Here is a 21,404-nt window from a genome sequence, read left to right as displayed (position 1 = left end):
ATCTGGATTGTGATTGGTCAGAAGGTGTTGATTAGTTTTCTATAACAGCAGCTCTGACAGTAGCGCAGCTGCAATTCACAGGTTTATATTAATGCACTCGTTCTAATACATTATCGTTTCTATGGTAACAGCTCATTCACAGGGACGCTGCACATAAATGGATTTAAACGTATGTACTCAATGATATGAAGGACAGAGAAGTTTACACTTCTTTGCGGTTTCTCGATAAAATGACAAGCTGCGTTTTTTTTTGTCTTATTAACTTCAAGAGAGAGAAAAAGGAGAAGCTGGTGAGGGAACGACTGTTTATAGTTGCTATGACGTAAGTGACAACAGGAACTAACTTGTTTTTAAGAGGCTCCACAATATTAAATGTAACTATAAACAGATATAAAGTACAAGTATGTTCTTTATTAAATAGCAAATTCTAATTGCTGACAGATTGCTGTGGTATAAGAGGAATAAAAATCTTCAGAATGTGCAGTTATAGGAAAATAACCACCTGCTATTTAACGTTTTCTTCGCACCTTTCTCACACTCAGGGAGTACACTGAAAAAGTTTGTTTCTTTTTTTTATTCTTACATACATATATTCCATATATTTACAGAAGATGGTTAATTCATCTTATACAGGCGATATGTGGCAAATAGGCATGTCCTGATAATACATTTTCACACTGAATTTAAACAAACAACTCAGCTTTTTAAACAGAGTTTCCTCTTGTAGCAAAGAGCAAGCTAAATTACATAGCTATCAGGTTAAAGCTACACACAGTCTCCTCCAAAAGTATTGGAACAGCAAGACCAATTCTTTTTGTTTTTGCTATACACTGAAGACATTTGGGTTTGAGATCCAAAGATGAATATGAGACAATACATCAGAATTTCAACTTTCATTTCCCGATATCTACATCTAGACATGTTAAACAACTTAGAACATGGCACCTTTTGTTTGAGCCCACTCATTTGTTCAAGTGATCAAAAATATTGGAACATGTGACTGACAGGTGTTTCTTGTTGCCCAGGTGTGTCCTGTTAGATTGATTGTTTAAACAATTAATAGCTCTAAAAATCTGCTCTTGGTCTGAGCCCTGGGTTTCACCTGTGAAGACTGCATCTGTTGTTAAAAAAGCATAAACCAACATGAAGACCAGAGAGCTGTCTATGGGAGAAAAGCAAGCCATTCTAAAGCTGAGAAAAGTGGGAAAATCTATTAGATACATTGCACAAGCATTGGGCAGAGCCAATACAACAATCTGGAATGTCCTGAAAAAGAAAGAAACCACTGGTGTACTAACAAGCAGACATGGAACAGGTAGGCCAAGGAAAACAATGATGACAGAAACATTGTGAGAGCTGTGAAGAAAAACCCAAAAACAACAGTCAGTGACATCACCAACAACTTCCACAGGGCAGGGCTGAAGGTTTCATTTGAAGAAGACTTCAAGAGCAGAAATGTAGAGGCCACACCACAAGATGCAAAGCTCTCATCAGCAGTAAGAGTCAGAAGGCCAGACTGGAATTCACAGAGAAATACAGAGATGAGCCACAAAAGTTCAGGAACCAAGATGAACCTCTACCAAAGTGATGGAAAGACCAAAGTGTGGAGAAAGAAAGGATCTGTTCATGATCCAAAACATATGAGCTCATGGGTGAAGCACGGTGGAGGTAGTGTCATGGCTTGGGCTTGCATGGCTGCTTCTGGAACAGACTCACTAATCTTTACTGATGATGGAGCTCATGATGTAGCAGCAGAATGAATTCAGAAACCTACAGAAACATTCTGTCTGACAATGTACAGAGAAATGCATCCAATCTAATTGGGAGGAACTTCATCATGCAGCAAGACAACGACCCAAAACACACTGCAACACAACAAAGCACTTCATCAGGAAAAAAGTGGAAGGTTTTAGACTGTCCAAGTCCATCAACGGACCTTAACCCAGCTGAGCAGCATTTCACCTCCTGAAGAGGAAACTGAAGGGAGAAACCCCCAAAACAAACAACAACTGAAAGAAGCTGCGCTACAAGCCTGGAAAAGCATCACAAATGAAGAACGCAACAGTTTGGTGATGTCAGTAGGTCACCGGCTTGGTGCAGTTATTGCGAGCAAGAGATATGCAACCAAATATTAATGTTCCAATACTTTTGATCACTTGAAAATTGGGCGGTCTGCTACCAAAGGTGCCATGTTCTAAGTTGTTTAACATTCACATTTATGGCATACGCCCTTATCCAGAGCGACTTACATTTATCTCATTTATACAACAGAGCAGCTGAGGGTTAAGGGCCTAGCAGTGGCATCTTGGTGGTGCTGGGATGTGAACTCATGACCCTCTGATCAGTAGTCCAACATTTAGATGCGTCATCATGTAACACCTAGATTTAACACATCTAGACATAAATATGAGGAAATGAAAGCTGAAATTCTCATCTATCATCTCATATTTATCTTCTGATCTCAAACCCAAATGGCTTCTGTATAGCAAAAACAAAATAACGGGCCTTGCCGTTCCAATACTTTCGGAGGAGGCCGTATGCTACTCAGCCTCCTTTCAGATGGAATCCAACAACATTTTCATATGTCCAATAAAACTACTCTAATATATTAAAAATTGCAGTATATTGTATAACCAGCACATGCCTACATTAAATTTAATACATGACACTGAGCTGAACATCAGTATAAAAAACAGACACATTGAACTGTGTGTCAAGTCACTGGATAAATATGAATAAACCTCATGCTAAATGCTCATTTCTACATTAGGATTATTAGCTAATCTATTCACGTCATATATATCTTTTTATCGCATACCTATAGCATTAACACGATAAAGATAACGCAGTATAACTAGCCATGTAACGATTTGACAATAAATCTTTACCAGTGGTATAACCACTGCAAAATTAACTTCGGGAACTGGTGTTTTTTCCCCCGTAACGTTAGCTGATCCTGCAGCTGCCGATGTTTAACATCCATAACTTTAGCTCAAGACGGTGAAAAACAACAGAAATAACAAACATCAGCATCTCAGATTGAAGTAACGTTAATAGAAATAACTCACATTGCCAGGGACTTGCATGGAAAATTATAAACGTACACATGACTTTGGATTTGGTGATTAAAAACAAAAAAATCAAAAATAAGGCATCCAGCATGGATTTCCCAGATAGTCAGTTTCGATCGTTTATTCTCCTTTGAGAATTCCAATAAACTGGACGTAGGAAGCACTGGAGATTCACAGCGAGTGTAAACGCATTGTGTTTGAGTTTTGCTACGAGATAATAAAAGCTGCAGAGAAGAAAGTTAATCCATGAAATGACCAACTAGTAAACTTACACGCTAATCTAGCAGTTAGCATAGTCGCTTTATCTACCATTCACTGTTAGCGATTCGCTGCTAGGACACATGGGCAATTCAAACAGGAATAGAAGCAATGCTAACATTTATCTGTTAGCAATTTGACTGAATTTGACTTTTAAATATAATATCAGGTTTTACAGATTATACTTATTCCTAATTTAATTAAACGTTTGCACGAAATTCAAGCTATTTTCTCTCATTAGTCTTTAGCATTTTATTAGCATGTTGCATTCTATTCCTGCAACCATTAAACTCTTTTTTTTTTTTTTTGATCAAAATAAAACTAAAGACGCTATAATGCTAATCTTTCCTGTTATTTTTTCCTTCACTGTCAACTGTTAGCTTATTTGCAGAATGTTTAATTAAGTCTACTAACTACTCTTTATTCTCTACTAAGAAAAAAGTTATTTTCTATCTGTAAGTCTTCACTGTACATCCAGTAAAGGATGAGTTAGCTCAGCAAAAAAACAAAAAACAAAAACAGTTTGCTGAAATGCTAATCCTGGGAATTAGCATGGTCATTGCTAGATAGCATTGCTATCTTCAATTCATTGTATTCATTACATTAGCAATTTTATTATATCTGAAGTTTTACAAATGCTGCATTCAGCACTTTTAGTAGCTTGTACTTAAAATCTGAGCAGTTAGCATGTTTCTGGCTTGCCACCATCTTGTTTTTGTTGTTAGCCATATGCAATAGCAATTAGCATTGCCAGTTTTGGCTATTTGACCATGCTAATCCTGGCAATGGTTGCACCTTGCTATCTTCCATTTGTTCAGCAATTTTGAAGGATTTCTTTAAATGAGATTATGTTTTATAAATTCTTTACTTTTTGTCGCTAGCGAGTGAGCAGTTCACATGGTTCTGTCTTGCTATCTTTCATTTCTTGTTAGCATTAACACTTTTATGTTATCTATGTATACTGTCTATGAATGAAGGAGGTTCTGGAAGTTCTGGATTTGGTTGTTTAGGTACAAATTGTGCACTTTGTCGCTACATTCCTGAAAGCACTTTTTCAGGATTTTCCGTTTCTATCCGAGCGACATCAGATATCAGCGACGGAAGGCGCACAATGTGAAACGGCTTTGTGCAGAGATTAAGCTTGATGTTGTGCTAGCTGTTATTGCATCAGTGCGGCTCTCTGATCACAGTGACGTGTCTGCGGAAGAGATGAAGAAGAGACTCAGCGTTCATCACATGATGCTCTGCTCTGTTATTATACAGCCGAAAAAAGGCATCTAATCCCTCTACAGCTGTTTCTAGGTCACAATTTCCTACTGTGGATAAAGGCAGAGGAGGTGCAACGGATCTCAGCGTGATGACATCATGCACATGTGGGTGGAGAAAATAATATCGTAATAACATCATGGACAGTTTCACTTCCACCTTCTCCAACCATGAATCATCACTGAGTGAAAATCCTGAACCTGTTTCACTCGGAAAATACATCACACATTACGGAAAAAGTAAATGATCCATGATTCCATCGTTAAAAGCGATTAAATATCTAAATATCTATTACAAATGCTGTTAATGTTTAGCACATTGTTGTTGTTTTTTTTAAATAAACTTTATGCTGTTTAAATGATTTCTAATTGAAGTGGGAAACTTTCCCTTTGAAACACACCAACACTGATTGTGCTGATGTCACAATCGGCGGACCAATCAGCAGCTTCGATTCTTCTCTCTTACCCCAAGTTCAAAGTAGCTAGCATGCTTGTTTATTTATTTTCCACGTCTGTGTGTAAAAACAAAGCGTTATTTAAAGAGATTCTCTCAATTATACACAAATTAGCTACGACGCTGTAAAGAGGCGACAAATCCGAACAATTCGCACGAAGAATTCCTAGGATCAGTCCTATGGTGCGCGTCGTTCGATGTTTCTTACGTTCCCTGCTCACAACTTTAGTTCTTATCTGCAATTAGTTCCCTTTTACAGTTTGATGCAAAATTAAGGAAAAATCTCATCTTATCCTGTCATATACGACATTATGAAGAAAAATAAAGCTTGGAAGGAAGTAGCAGAGATTATTGGTGCTTCTGGTGAGTGTACACAGCTAGTACAGTATGATTTGATGATAATTTGTGTTTAACTAGCTTACGTTTAGCTTTGTGTTTAGCTTTAGATGCTATATACTAAAGCTACTTTCGTTTCTATTTGGAACTAAATCAAAAAAACGCTGAGCAGACATGAACGTAGTGTCATCTTCTTTTCTTTCTTTGCTTTCCTCCATTAATCTTGAATCTGTTTTAAGACTTAAGCTTTCATCGCTCCATCATCCCACACCAGAAGATCCAGCATTTAAGTCTTTGGTATGACCCAATACTCACACAAGCTCCTGTCACGGAGATATCGTGAGGATACTCACTCTACAACGAGGTGTTTATAATGGTTAATAATAATTAAAAAAAAAAAAAAAACTCTGGAAGGATCTGTGATGGTTGAGAAGTCTCACATCAGGACATCTTCCTGTTCCGTCCTCCAAAATAATCCCAAGCGTCCATAAGCACGGGGATCTTCCTGTGCTTCTTGTTCATAAATATATCCACAAAGGCTGAGAGAACTTAAGATGGCCTTTCTGTAAACAACATCCTCCAACAGGATCATGGTGTGACTTTCTCCAAGAAGGACACGGATGATGCTCCTTTAAACGTGTCCTAAATAAGGACCCTACATAGCCAGCCGCTTCTGGACTAGTGACTATATTAAAAAAAAAAAAAACACTGTCTGCATTAAATATAGTGACATTTTGTATAACTAATGATTAGCACATGGCTAGTTTTCAGGCTGCCCTTGTTACAATATCTAGCCACAATACTAACGTGACAAGCTAGCAGGTAGGATCCATGCAAAAAATTTCATTCGTTATTAGCAATATCAGCAATTTCACTGAGGATTATGCCTTTAAATCATCACATCACAAATAAACCAAGAGTAATTAATGGAGCTATGAGTAAATCCTTTGCTAGTTTTAAACCATAGCAAAGTTTCTAAATTCTACTTTAGACTTTTTTCTAAATTCTTTTTGTGCTTTGTCATCTTCACTTTCTTTTTTTTTTTTTTTTTGCTAGCCACATTAGTATTTTTTGGCTGTATTGTTTTTAGCTCTCATATCTAGTTTGATTACTTTTGGTCACAGCACTTTTAAATCTTTGAAAGCGGCTGCTGCTCGTCGTGACGCGTGTGTCTTCAGTTCACGTCGTCTCGTTCGTCCTTTTTAGAGGTCTCGGAGTATGTATTGGTGGAGGAAGAGCGTTGTAGCACCAGGAGACCCGAGAGTGTGAGCGAGACCCCGACCCACCACAGAGCGACAAGGCTGTCCCCAAAGATCAGCTGCCCGAGGAGCGCCTGAGGAACAGAACAGATACGGTGTCGTCATGTAACTACAACTCAATGTCACATGCAATTAATTCACTTAAATAAAGTTCGCAAAGGGGTGACGCATCGTAGATGTTTTTAGAGTTTTCCGTAAAGCTAATAATAATAAGAGGTCAAACAAGGTCATCATGGAACCACAATCACACCGTTTTGTTAACATGCATGACACTAAATCGAGCTTCCAACAACAGCGACTAGCATCATCTGAATGTTCTCAACTGTATGCAAATTTATGATGTAATAAAATCTATAAACCCAAATGATTGGCTCCAGCAAACTCTTCTTGTGTTTTTTTTTCTGCAAAAAGAATACTAACGTGTATAAATCGTAAAATAAACCGAATACATGTCCTTGTCCTAGCATAAAACCTGCCGGATAGGAGGCCACGCCCATAACCTACTGATGGAAATAATGAAAATACATATAGGTTGCGTTTGACTAACTTGGAAATTCTGACCTCCAACTAGGAATCCACTTAGAATTCCAACTTGGAGAATCAGGAGTATGTCCTCGTCCCTGAGATCAGCATGTGATGTCATGTCAACATGGCCAACCACTCCATCAACAATAAATAAACGTCACTATTTAAACGAGTTCATAGTAGTACTTACTTTAAATTGACACGTACACATCAGTTGGCTAAATCTATAACACTTAAAAGGTAGCTGTTTTGTGAAAGTAAATACATCATGATCACGAATGTTAGCTGGCTAGCTTGTTGCTAACAAAACACACACTTAGCATGTTAGCTGGCTAGCTTGTTGCTAACAAAACAAACACATCAATGTTTTTTTTTTTCTCCGCTTTGTAGCTTGAATGTGCCAAGCGTGAAATTTAGTTAATTCCGAGTTCAGACTTCCCGTTTCTCTACATAGCAAAAGAGGCAAGGTGGAGAAGGTTCAACTTCAAGGCTAGGGGTTGCGTTTCGAATAAATTAGTGTTTAAAATAAAAGTTAGTGGTTGATTCACCCTTAAGAAGGAAAAAAAGTACTAAACTGTGCCTTTCCTCGCATGCTGAGATTTTAACCTTAAGCGTACACCTTTTGTACCTTTAATATGTAGCTTTTACCTGGAAAGGTGAATGTAGTGGACCTTTAAAAAGGAGATTTGAGGTACATACATAGGTTGTGATTAGTTTTTTCTTATTTTAGTAAAAATGTAAACATGTACTACAGTTTAGTACCCTTTTTTCCGGGGAAATTTGGGGTTTGGGAGTTCAGGGTCTAGGGCAGGGGTTATTAACTTTTTTTTTTTTTTAGCCTGTTCAAGGGCTCAAAAATCCCATAAGACCTCACCACTTTTTTTTTGTTTTAAATAAAAAATTTTGAACTCCTCTGCAGTTATTGGCCGACTACACTGAAAATCCACCATCTGTTACTGAAGGAAGTGCACGATCTACTGAAGATTATATATAAATAAGAAAGTTGTTCTAATTTTTCTAATTTATTTAAGACATTCAGATGTGAATATGAGGAAATGAAAGCTGAAATTCTGATCTGTCTTCTCATATTCATCTCAAACCTAAGTGTCTTCAGTGTGTAGCAAAAACAACAGAGTTGGTCTTGCTGTTCCAATACTTTCGGAGGAGACTGTACAGTGTATCCCAAAGATTTCCATACATCAAGGGGAAATTAACACTTTTTAGCAAAATGCCTTCCATAATTTTTATACTTTGTTTATATTATATATTTTTTTTCAGACAGCCTTTAAGAACGCATTTGAGAAAAGAAGAACACACTGAAATCATTCTCATGGCTGGATCGGGAAGATGTCGAAAGGTTGCTATGGAGATTCAGTTATATGAAATAAATGGCAATCATGTAGAGAAAGTTTTGTAAATAAAGTTACATTTTGCTAATGAGTGTGAATTTCCCCTGTGTATGTACGGAGACTTTTGGTACACTCTGTAGAATCATTGATGTTTTTTATGAAGCTTTCTGTTAGGAGACGTTTATTTAACATTTACGGAAGGAGTCTCCAGTATCAGCGCTTTGTAACAAGCTGCAATTTCAAGACAAGCTTCAAGACAGAGAAAAAAAAAGCGAGGCTAGCAAGGGAACGATTGTTTGTAGCTTCTCTAATGTAAGTGAGAACCTGTTTTTTTTATAAACGGATAAGAAGTATGACATCATTGTTTAATTAAAAAGAAAAAGAAGAAAGACAGGGTTGGCGATACTCACAGAGGAGATGAAGTTGGAGGCGGTGGTGGTCACAGTGGTTCGGGTCGAGGATGAAGAGTACCTGAGGGCCTTTGACAGGAACGTCCACATCACAGCATTGCAGGTGAAGAGCAGTCCGCCACAGAGCAAACGCAGGGGGATGTGCAGCTAAAACACACCATTTACATTAATTTATTTAACTCTCAATACAGCTATTTACTACTGAAACCACTGAAAGCACAAAAACACTCATGAACAGCTTTTTCCCTTCAGCTGTACCTCTGCTGAACCTTCTAAGCGTTAACTGCCAGCCTCCACCTCATAACTAAACACTAGCATTACACACCGTACTATACTGTATCTGTGATAATTTACAAGAACTTGCACTTTACTGCAATTATCTGTCATACTACAGTAATTTATATCAGACTGTTATTTACACATCTGCATTTTATCTGCCGCATCACACTTCCTGCATCATGCTGTTTACCTGTATACTGTTTATCTCAGCTCACTGCACCTTAATTCTTATTTATTCCTTTTAACCTTATTTCCATCTGCATTACTGGTTATGCATCATGCTGTTTACCTTTACCTCTACACTGTTCACTTACTGCACCACAACCTTATTACCGCATTTAACTTATCTGTTACTTGCACTACGGATTGGATGCTGACTGCATTTCATCGTCTCTGTACTAGAACTCTAACAATGACGATAAAACTGAACCGAACCGAACCTAAACTAACCAAACCTAACCTATCCTAACTTAACCTATACTAACATAATCTAACCTAACCTATCCTAACCTAATCTATCCTAATCTTTTTTAACCTGACCTAATCTAACCTAACCTATCTTAGCCTATCCTAACCTAATCTAACCTATCCTAACCTAACCTGTCTTAACCTAATCTAACCTAACCTGTCTTAACCTAATCTAACCTATCCTACCCTAACCTGTCTTAACCTAATCTAACCTAACCTGTCTTAACCTAATCTAACCTAACCTGTCTTAACCTAATCTAACCTATCCTACCCTAACCTGTCTTAACCTAACCTAACCTATCCTAACCTAATATAACCTAACCTGTCTTAACCTAATCTAACCTAACCCTAAGCTGACTAGTCTGCACTCTGACTGTAGATGATGGTCAGTAACACAAGCCCCGCCCACTTTCCCCCTATAATAAAGAATCAGGAGGCTGTGAATAGGCGGTGATGACGCACCCACTCGCACGCGGTGGTCTCATCGGCGTGTCTGAATGTCCTCTGTTCTCCCCACGTCCTCAGCCCCGTCTCACACACGCCCTTCAGATAATCCGTGCCGAGGGACAGCTTGGCGGAGGACGAGGCCACGGCGCCGAGGAACCCCGCCAGCAGGGCGTACACCACCCCGGGGAACATGGCGACCTCCGCGCGCTACTCACGCATCATCCACACGACCAGAAGCACGCGACCGAGCCCGGAGAAACCCCGCACTTCCTCCTGACAACACCCGCACTGATCACTGATCACACCGCTGCGGGGCGCGTCTCAACAGCACACCATAGCGCACATGGAGTGCACTACGCAGTGCACATAAAAACTCATCTAGTGCACTACGCAGGGCACATTAATCCACATCTAGTGCACTACGCAGGGCGCATAAAAACTCATCTAGTGCACTACGCAGAATACATTAAACCTCATCTAGTGCACTACGCAGGGCACATTAATCCTCATCTAGTGCACTACGCAGAATACATTAATCCTCATCTAGTGCACTACGCAGAATACATTAAACCTCATCTAGTGCACTACGCAGGGCACATTAAACCTCATCTAGTGCACTACGCAGTGCACATAAAAACTCATCTAGTGCACTACGCAGGGCACATTAATCCACATCTAGTGCACTACGCAGGGTGCATAAAAACTCATCTAGTGCACTACGCAGGGCACATTAATCCACATCTAGTGCACTACGCAGGGTGCATAAAAACTCATCTAGTGCACTACGCAGAATACATTAATCCTCATCTAGTGCACTACGCAGGGCACATTAATCCTCATCTAGTGCACTACGCAGAATACATTAATCCTCATCTAGTGCACTACGCAGAATACATTAAACCTCATCTAGTGCACTACGCAGGGCACATTAAACCTCATCTAGTGCACTACGCAGAATACATTAATCCTCATCTAGTGCACTACGCAGTGCACATTAAACCTCATCTAGTGCACTACGCAGGGCACATTAAACCTCATCTAGTGCACTACGCAGAATACATTAATCCTCATCTAGTGCACTACGCAGTGCACATTAATCCTCATCTAGTGCACTACGCAGGGCACATAAAATCTCATCTAGTGCACTACGCAGAATACATTAAACCTCATCTAGTGCACTACGCAGGGCACATTAAACCTCATCTAGTGCACTACGCAGAATACATTAATCCTCATCTAGTGCACTACGCAGGGCACATTAATCCTCATCTAGTGCACTACGCAGGGCACATTAATCCTCATCTAGTGCACTACGCAGAATACATTAAACCTCATCTAGTGCACTACGCAGGGCACATTAAACCTCATCTAGTGCACTACGCAGAATACATTAATCCTCATCTAGTGCACTACGCAGGGCACATTAAACCTCATCTAGTGCACTACGCAGAATACATTAATCCTCATCTAGTGCACTACGCAGGGCACATTAATCCTCATCTAGTGCACTACGCAGGGCACATTAATCCTCATCTAGTGCACTACGCAGAATACATTAAACCTCATCTAGTGCACTACGCAGTGCACATTAATCCTCATCTAGTGCACTACGCAGGGCACATAAAATCTCATCTAGTGCACTACGCAGAATACATTAAACCTCATCTAGTGCACTACGCAGGGCACATTAAACCTCATCTAGTGCACTACGCAGAATACATTAATCCTCATCTAGTGCACTACGCAGGGCACATTAATCCTCATCTAGTGCACTACGCAGGGCACATTAATCCTCATCTAGTGCACTACGCAGAATACATTAAACCTCATCTAGTGCACTACGCAGGGCACATTAATCCTCATCTAGTGCACTACGCAGAATACATTAATCCTCATCTAGTGCACTACGCAGGGCACATTAAACCTCATCTAGTGCACTACGCAGAATACATTAATCCTCATCTAGTGCACTACGCAGGGCACATTAATCCTCATCTAGTGCACTACGCAGGGCACATTAATCCTCATCTAGTGCACTACGCAGGGCACATTAATCCTCATCTAGTGCACTACGCAGAATACATTAAACCTCATCTAGTGCACTACGCAGAATACATTAATCCTCATCTAGTGCACTACGCAGTGCACATTAATCCTCATCTAGTGCACTACGCAGGGCACATTAATCCTCATCTAGTGCACTACGCAGAATACATTAAACCTCATCTAGTGCACTACGCAGTGCACATTAATCCTCATCTTGTGCACTACACAGGGCACATAAAAACTCATCTAGTGCACTACGCAGTGCACATTAAACCTCATCTAGTGCACTACGCAGGGCACATAAAAACTCATCTAGTGCACTACGCAGGGCACATTAATCCTCATCTAGTGCACTACGCAGAATACATTAATCCTCATCTAGTGCACTACGCAGTGCACATTAAACCTCATCTAGTGCACTACGCAGAATACATTAATCCTCATCTAGTGCACTACGCAGTGCACATTAATCCTCATCTAGTGCACTACGCAGGGCACATAAAATCTCATCTAGTGCACTACGCAGTGCACATTAATCCTCATCTAGTGCACTACGCAGGGCACATTAATCCTCATCTAGTGCACTACGCAGAATACATTAAACCTCATCTAGTGCACTACGCAGAATACATTAAACCTCATCTAGTGCACTACGCAGTGCACATTAATCCTCATCTAGTGCACTACGCAGGGCACATTAATCCTCATCTAGTGCACTACGCAGAATACATTAAACCTCATCTAGTGCACTACGCAGTGCACATTAATCCTCATCTTGTGCACTACGCAGGGCACATAAAAACTCATCTAGTGCACTACGCAGGGCACATAAAAACTCATCTAGTGCACTACGCAGAATACATTAATCCTCATCTAGTGCACTACGCAGAATACATTAATCCTCATCTAGTGAACTACGCAGAATACATTAATCCTCATCTAGTGCACTACGCAGTGCACATAAAAACTCAGCTAGTGCACTACGCAGGACACATAAAAACTCAGCTAGTGCACTACGCAGGACACATAAAAACTCATCTAGTGCACTACGCAGAATACATTAATCCTCATCTAGTGCACTACGCAGAATACATTAATCCTCATCTAGTGCACTACGCAGGGCACATAAAAACTCATCTAGTGCACTACGCAGGGCGCATAAAAACTCATCTAGTGCACTACGCAGAATACATTAATCCTCATCTAGTGCACTACGCAGAATACATTAATCCTCATCTAGTGCACTACGCAGAATACATTTATCCTCATCTAGTGCACTACGCAGAATACATTAATCCTCATCTAGTGCACTACGCAGAATACATAAAAACTCAGCTAGTGCACTACGCAGGACACATAAAAACTCAGCTAGTGCACTACGCAGTGCACATAAAAACTCAGCTAGTGCACTACGCAGGACACATAAAAACTCAGCTAGTGCACTACGCAGGGCGCATAAAAACTCATCTAGTGCACTACGCAGGGCGCATAAAAACTCATCTAGTGCACTACACAGGGCACATAAAATCTCATCTAGTGCACTATGCAGAATACATTAATCCTCATCTAGTGCACTACGCAGTGCACATTAATCCTCATCTAGTGCACTACGCAGAATACATTAATCCTCATCTAGTGCACTACGCAGTGCACATTAATCCTCATCTAGTGCACTACGCAGAATACATTAATCCTCATCTAGTGCACTACGCAGTGCACATTAATCCTCATCTAGTGCACTACGCAGGGCACATAAAAACTCATCTAGTGCACTACGCAGAATACATTAATCCACATCTAGTGCACTACGCAGAATACATTAATCCACATCTAGTGCACTACGCAGGGCACATTAATCCTCATCTAGTGCACTACGCAGGGCACATTAATCCTCATCTAGCGCACTACGCAGAATACATTAATCCTCATCTAGTGCACTACGCAGAATACATTAATCCTCATCTAGTGCACTACGCAGGGCACATAAAAACTCATCTAGTGCACTACGCAGAATACATTAATCCACATCTAGTGCACTACGCAGAATACATTAATCCACATCTAGTGCACTACGCAGGGCACATTAATCCTCATCTAGTGCACTACGCAGGGCACATTAAACCTCATCTAGTGCACTACGCAGAATACATTAATCCACATCTAGTGCACTACGCAGGGCACATTAATCCTCATCTAGTGCACTACGCAGAATACATTAATCCTCATCTAGTGCACTACGCAGGGCACATTAATCCTCATCTAGTGCACTACGCAGAATACATTAAACCTCATCTAGTGCACTACGCAGGGCACATTAATCCTCATCTAGTGCACTACGCAGAATACATTAAACCTCATCTAGTGCACTACGCAGAATACATTAATCCTCATCTAGTGCACTACGCAGGGCACATTAATCCTCATCTAGTGCACTACGCAGAATACATTAATCCTCATCTAGTGCACTACGCAGTGCACATTAATCCACATCTAGTGCACTACGCAGAATACATTAATCCTCATCTAGTGCACTACGCAGGGCACATTAATCCTCATCTAGTGCACTACGCAGAATACATTAAACCTCATCTAGTGCACTACGCAGAATACATTAATCCTCATCTAGTGCACTACGCAGAATACATTAATCCTCATCTAGTGCACTACGCAGAATACATTAATCCTCATCTAGTGCACTACGCAGAATACATTAAACCCCATCTAGTGCACTACGCAGAATACATTAATCCTCATCTAGTGCACTACGCAGGGCACATTAATCCTCATCTAGTGCACTACGCAGAATACATTAATCCTCATCTAGTGCACTACGCAGAATACATTAATCCTCATCTAGTGCACTACGCAGAATACATTAAACCTCATCTAGTGCACTACGCAGAATAGATTAATCCTCATCTAGTGCACTACGCAGAATACATTAATCCTCATCTAGTGCACTACGCAGTGCACATTAATCCACATCTAGTGCACTACGCAGAATACATTAATCCTCATCTAGTGCACTACGCAGTGCACATTAATCCTCATCTAGTGCACTACGCAGGGCACATTAATCCTCATCTAGTGCACTACGCAGAATACATTAATCCTCATCTAGTGCACTACGCAGTGCACATTAATCCACATCTAGTGCACTACGCAGAATACATTAATCCTCATCTAGTGCACTACGCAGGGCACATTAATCCTCATCTAGTGCACTACGCAGAATACATTAATCCTCATCTAGTGCACTACGCAGTGCACATTAATCCTCATCTAGTGCACTACGCAGGGCACATTAATCCTCATCTAGTGCACTACGCAGGGAACATTAAACCTCATCTAGTGCACTACGCAGAATACATTAATCCTCATCTAGTGCACTACGCAGAATACATTAATCCTCATCTAGTGCACTACGCAGTGCACATTAATCCTCATCTAGTGCACTACGCAGAATACATTAATCCTCATCTAGTGCACTACGCAGTGCACATTAATCCTCATCTAGTGCACTACGCAGGGAACATTAAACCTCATCTAGTGCACTACGCAGGGAACATTAAACCTCATCTAGTGCACTACGCAGGGAACATTAAACCTCATCTAGTGCACTACGCAGAATACATTAATCCTCATCTAGTGCACTACGCAGAATACATTAATCCTCATCTAGTGCACTACGCAGAATACATTAATCCTCATCTAGTGCACTACGCAGAATACATTAAAACTCATCTAGTGCACTACGCAGTGCACATTAATCCTCATCTAGTGCACTACGCAGAATACATTAATCCTCATCTAGTGCACTACGCAGGGAACATTAAACCTCATGACCTCTTGTAACTTACCTTAGAAGCTAAGATCATTAACTACACAGAGGAACCCCTGAAGAACCCTGTATCTAGTGAGCAGAACATGGTGGTCTTGGAGGCTTGTGTTATGTATCTTATATTACGTAGAGTACATTAACCTGCCCAGGTGAAAATGCTTTCTAAGTTTCTATAATAAAATATAATATTTTATATTATATTATTTCAATTAATACGATAATAAAGTCTGATTTATCTCTTTAACCCAATCAAACTAGTTCCAGTAATAGAGAAAATATGTTTTGTTCATTAAAAATATCCTTTCCAGTGGATGCATCTATCCATCCATCGAGATTTTATTACACAGTTGGATTCAGTATTACACACTGAAATAGGATTATTTTACAACATGTAAACATTTAAATGTAAAATGATTGAAATGTATGAACGACTCAGACAGATGGTTAGGATGCATGTACACATGTTTAATAAACAACAGGGCAGCATTCCAGTAAAGGTAACTCACAAACAGTTCCAGGTTATACTCAGTAAGCAGGAACAGCAGCAGCACCAGAGGGCAAATCCAAATAATGTGGTCCCACAGAACATCAAGGTCAAGGGCAGTTTGGGGGCAATCCAAGGCAGAAAGTCAGACCAACAGCTTCAGTCAGTTTAATTGGGACCATAGCTGACATGTTGCAGGGAAGACTTGAAGTTTTTAGTACTGAATTTTCACAACATAGTGCTGTTTCTTGGTGCTTATTCTACATCACTGTTTCTTAATCATTAACCTGGAGAATAGCAGTAGTGGCTCAGCGGGAAAAGTTTTGAGCTACTGATCAGAAGGCTGTGAATCCGAATGGGTGTTTCAGAGCTATTTTTGTGCCTGTCCTTCAGTGTTATGGACACCAGTATGATACTACATTTAAAAAACAAACACAAAAAGAGTTATGAAGATATTCTCTTTTTAATTTTGTAGTTTGTCAATCATTGGAAAATGATTACGTTTTTTTTTTATGACTCTTCCTCTACTAGTCTTGTGTTCTTCCAATTAAATGCGTGTCTTGCTCTACAGTAGCAGCTCGTAAACATGGTTCGTTGGTGTGTTTTCGGCTGTGTGTCTTCCCACACACTATTCCCTTTTCCAACCATCACTTGGTGGAGAATAAATGGTTGGAATTTGCACATTTGGAAGATAGTGGAGTTTGTGCAAGTGATACTTGTTGGAGCAGTGTTTTCCTAACTTGGGAATATTGCTATACCGTCTGCGTTTCTCCATCAGTAAGAGTCAGTAATATGATTTTATCTAACACTCAGACACATCAGGTGCCTCTGGGTGACGACCCTGCGGCTCTCCATCACCATCAGCACCACTGATATTCGACCTTAGCTGAAACATGTACGACATACCTCCAAAAACACACGGCGTCTTTTGAGTCTAGAATATCGTCCTGATTAATGTGGACAGGCATGGATGAAGAGAAATCCTCCATAGCTGAAAAAGGCTCTCGCTAAGCTCTTCACTGCTCTCTAGGTTTAGATAATTCATTAAGTTACTGTCAAGTTTGTTTGGATTCAGACATTAGTGGCTGTTGTTTAAATCAGTCAAGCACTTCAGCATGCCATCACGCTGACCTTTTTGTATCCTGCCTCGATTGTAAGTCACTTTAGATAAAATTGTCAGGCAGATGAAGCAATGAAAACATAAAATGAGTAGCTCTGCACTGCACATTCGGGTGTTTTCTCTGTTCCAAGCCTGAATGAGACTGAAATGGCTTAAAGTTAATGAAGGGAAACTCTGATATATGTAAAGCTAGTCCTATGTAAAGCTAAACCAATTAAGTACACAAATTTAATTCCACTGTTGTAGATTTCTATTGTTATACATTCAAATGCATTGTATCTTTAAATGTGTATATAGTGTGTTTCAGAGCAACAGTTTATTTCTTTCATGTTCTGAATTTGTTTTATTTCTATATATTTAGTTCAGTTTAGTTATTTTCAGTTTACTTGCTGACTGAAATGCAACATCATTTGTATATCTCAAACTGCTGATGAAAAGAATTTTTAGAAAAAATAGTTGTGAGGAATGTCAAAGCACCACTTGAGCTCCTTAATCAGAAGAAAAAATTATTGCACACACAACATATACACATTCATACACACAGCGATATGAGAAAAATGAAACTGTTTCTTCCTATTTAATTGTAGCACTAAAATATATAATGTGTAGAGTTGATAACTAATATTATTTCAAGCAACAAATATTGATTTATCTTTATATTAAATTATTCTTGATTTTGCTGATAGCAAGTATAGATGAAATGTTATTAGTGTGAGGTTAAATCTGAAGAATAATGTTGTTTCTACTTCATTAAATTCTGAACCATGAGGATGAAACCTTCAGAATTAGTGGAGATTTCTGTCTGCTTGTTTCCTTTCCAGGTGTAAATAGCACTGGTGTTGACACTTGTCAGGTATTGAAACAGATGCAGACGCAGCAGACACAGCTGCTGAAACCTGTAAGGAAGAAAAATATGCTCCTTTGCTGCGTTGTTGCAGCAGAAACAAAAATAAGCTCAAGTGCTTAGTCCCCTGGACCAGGAGGAAGGTGCACTTTTATTACAGTGGAACAACCAGGTCTGCCCTGTGTCCAGGCTCTGAAGTGTCAAGTTTCGAGTCAAGTGTTATGTGAAATTGGCGGCTGGTGGCTTACTGACCAGCTATGTGTGTGCTTTGGGGAACAGCATGAAACTCTTCCGCTGTCTACAGACCAGTCAGCCCATTGGGTAAAGGAAGTGATCGAGTGAGCAAGCATGGGCGTAGGTGCCTTCTACGCAAACTATGGGTGACTCTTCAAGGGTTATCACTTTGGACAGTCTTGCAAAACAGTGGTATGGAGTATAGAAATATTGTAACCATAAAATGTTAACAATGAAATGTGTACTCATATTTGATAACATGTAATCCTCAATGTTATAGATGTATGGAACCAGTGTAGTGCACAAGGTGACACGGAGACCTGAAAGTGATCTATATGACCTTACATAGGCATCGGTATCCTGCTAGGTGGGGAGAGCAGGAACAAGCTGTAAATTTAAGTGAGAAAGGCTGCCTTAAACACTAACATAAGCATATATGGGAATGTTGGGTCTTTGGAAAAACTGGATGTGGAAGTTTTCTTTTCATGTAAATGTTTATAAGAATGACCTTCTGAAGAGTTGGGGAGCTCTCTCTGCAGAGAACCGCTCGGCGTTATTTTTTGGAAGAATAAAGTCTATGGCCTCAACCCTCTGCTCTCCAGAGTGATCTCTGATCTTCATAACTGGCTACAACAGGAGCTGATCATCTACCTTCACCAGATTTTACAGATAAATGTTTCTTCATTGCTTGCCATGTGATCTGTGTCGACACTAGCGTGATCCTCAGCCTCAATAAAAACAAACAGTGTCTATATTTTAAGTGCTTTTTGTTATTGTTTGATGGAATCTATCAGGGCATATTACAAATCATTCATAATTACCTTGATATGTGGCTTATGCTAGTTTCAAACTAAACTGCTCTGGTGGTCCGGAACATACAGTATAAAAGTGGAAGTGTGTATCTATGACTACGTGGAAAAACATCAAGCTATCAGGGTCACTTGGGCTGATGGACATAGACAGAGGATTAATGGGTTCTTATATAGAGTACTCACATGGCGACGTATTCCTATTTGAGTTATAGTCGCCAGGTGACGAGTTCCTATTTGTACTTCACCAGATAATATACGCATAATCTACACTAGTTCCACTAGTGAGGAAACTCACACATAAATGCCTCAGCTGATGGAAGATTTACTGCTTTCTTCTTATTATTAATATTATATATTACTAAATAGTTTTATTGGCATAGAAGTGAATCAGAAAAAAGATCTACTTTCTGTAGATGCTGGTGGTAAAGTAGTTCAAGGACTGGAGCTACTAGGTTTAGCCTCTGTAGGGGATGCCAATGCAGTGGATGGCGCTGATGGAGTTACAGATCTTGTGGTGTAAATTGCTGTAGTGGTATTAACTGTTGCAGTTTGTTTAACAGTAGTAGGAGATTCAGGTACTGAAGTTACTGAGGTTACTGCTGATGGGGTGCTTGTTTCAGCTTTAGTGATACTTCTAGTTGCTGTGGCGGTTCTTACATCAGTAGTTGATGGAGTTGGAGGTGATGGAGTTGCTGTGGATGTGGTTGCTGTTTCCAAAAAGGGCCATGCAGCAGTAATTGTTGTAAAAGGCATTGAAGATGTTGAACTAATGCTTGTATCAGTAGTTAAAGTATTTGCAGCAGTTGTGCTGCTTGTTGCCCAGTAAGAACCAGATAGAAAATCATTAAAACCCCAAAAGCAATCAAAAGGTTCAGTAGTTAACTTACTTGCAGCTGCTGTTGTGGATGTTACTGGTGGTGTTACAGGGCTTGTGGAAATTGCTTTAAAAGTTGTTATAGTTTTAGCTGTTGCACTATTCACAACAGAAGTAGTAGGGGATTCGGATACTGATGTGGTTCTTGTTTTACTTTCATTGGTAGAAACCTCAGGACTGGTGCTGCTGGATGGTGCAGGCAATGTAAAAGTTGTTGCATCAGGTGTTGAACCATGAGTAGGAGTAGTTGCAGAAGTAGTAGGGGATTCAGATACTGAGGTTGTCTTTGTAGAGGCTGCTGCCAGTGTGGTTGAAACATCAGTATTTTTGCTGCTTGTTGTAAATACTGCAGACGTTGTTGCATCAGTTGTTGCACAAAGAGTAGTTGTAGCTGCAGTTACTAAGGTTGTTTTTAGAGGAGTTGCTGCTGATGCGGTTCTTGTTTTACTTTCACTGGTAGAAACCTCAGTACTGGTGCTGCTTGATGGTGAAGGCAATGTAAAAGTTGTTGCATTTTTAGCTAGTATAGAAGTCCTTTCAGGCATAGACACAGTCACAGTGGATGCTGCTAATGTGGTTGCTGATTCAGTGGTAGTTGATGCAGCTGCAGCTGTTGTTACTGGTGACATGGTGGGAATTACTGTAGCTGTTGTTGAATCTGTTGTAGTTGTTGCACCAAGAATAGTAGAAGTGACAGGTCCTGAAGTTGTCTTTGCAGAGGTTATTGCTGATGTGGTACTTGTTTCAGCTTTAGTCGTAGAAATCATAGTACTAGTGCTGCTTGTTGTTCTAGATGCTGTGGAAGTTGTTGCATAAGTAGTTGTTGTAGTCATCACATCTGATGGAGTTCCTGTGAATGTGGTTGCTGTTTCCAAAAAGGGCCATGCAACAGTAATTGTTGTAAAAGGTGTTGAAGATGTTGTACTAATGCTTGTATTTGCAGCAGTTGTGCTGCTTGTTGGACTGTAAGAACCAGATAAAAAATCATTAAAACCCCAAAAGTGGTCAAAAGGTCCAGTAGTTAACTT

The 21,404-nt window shown here is 39.9% G+C and overlaps 1 protein-coding gene across 1 annotated transcript; it reads right to left on the bottom strand.

Annotated features, from left to right (window-relative positions):
* Positions 1 to 565: 565 nt before the first annotated feature.
* On the bottom strand, positions 566 to 10,439 carry LOC113523867 (transmembrane protein 42). Its single transcript, XM_026909918.3, has 3 exons — positions 10,137 to 10,439; positions 8,928 to 9,074; positions 566 to 6,717 (listed from the first exon to the last, which is right to left on the bottom strand). The coding sequence occupies exons 1-3, from the start codon at positions 10,311 to 10,313 to the stop codon at positions 6,559 to 6,561; spliced, it is 483 nt and encodes a 160-aa protein (XP_026765719.1). The 5' UTR covers positions 10,314 to 10,439; the 3' UTR covers positions 566 to 6,558.
* Positions 10,440 to 21,404: the final 10,965 nt, after the last annotated feature.

Source organism: Pangasianodon hypophthalmus, chromosome 9 (assembly GCF_027358585.1).
Source record: "Pangasianodon hypophthalmus isolate fPanHyp1 chromosome 9, fPanHyp1.pri, whole genome shotgun sequence".
NCBI classification, from domain to species: Eukaryota; Metazoa; Chordata; class Actinopteri; order Siluriformes; family Pangasiidae; genus Pangasianodon; species Pangasianodon hypophthalmus.
Note: the sequence above shows the minus strand (reverse complement) of the source record. Positions and strands in the feature narration are given on the sequence as shown.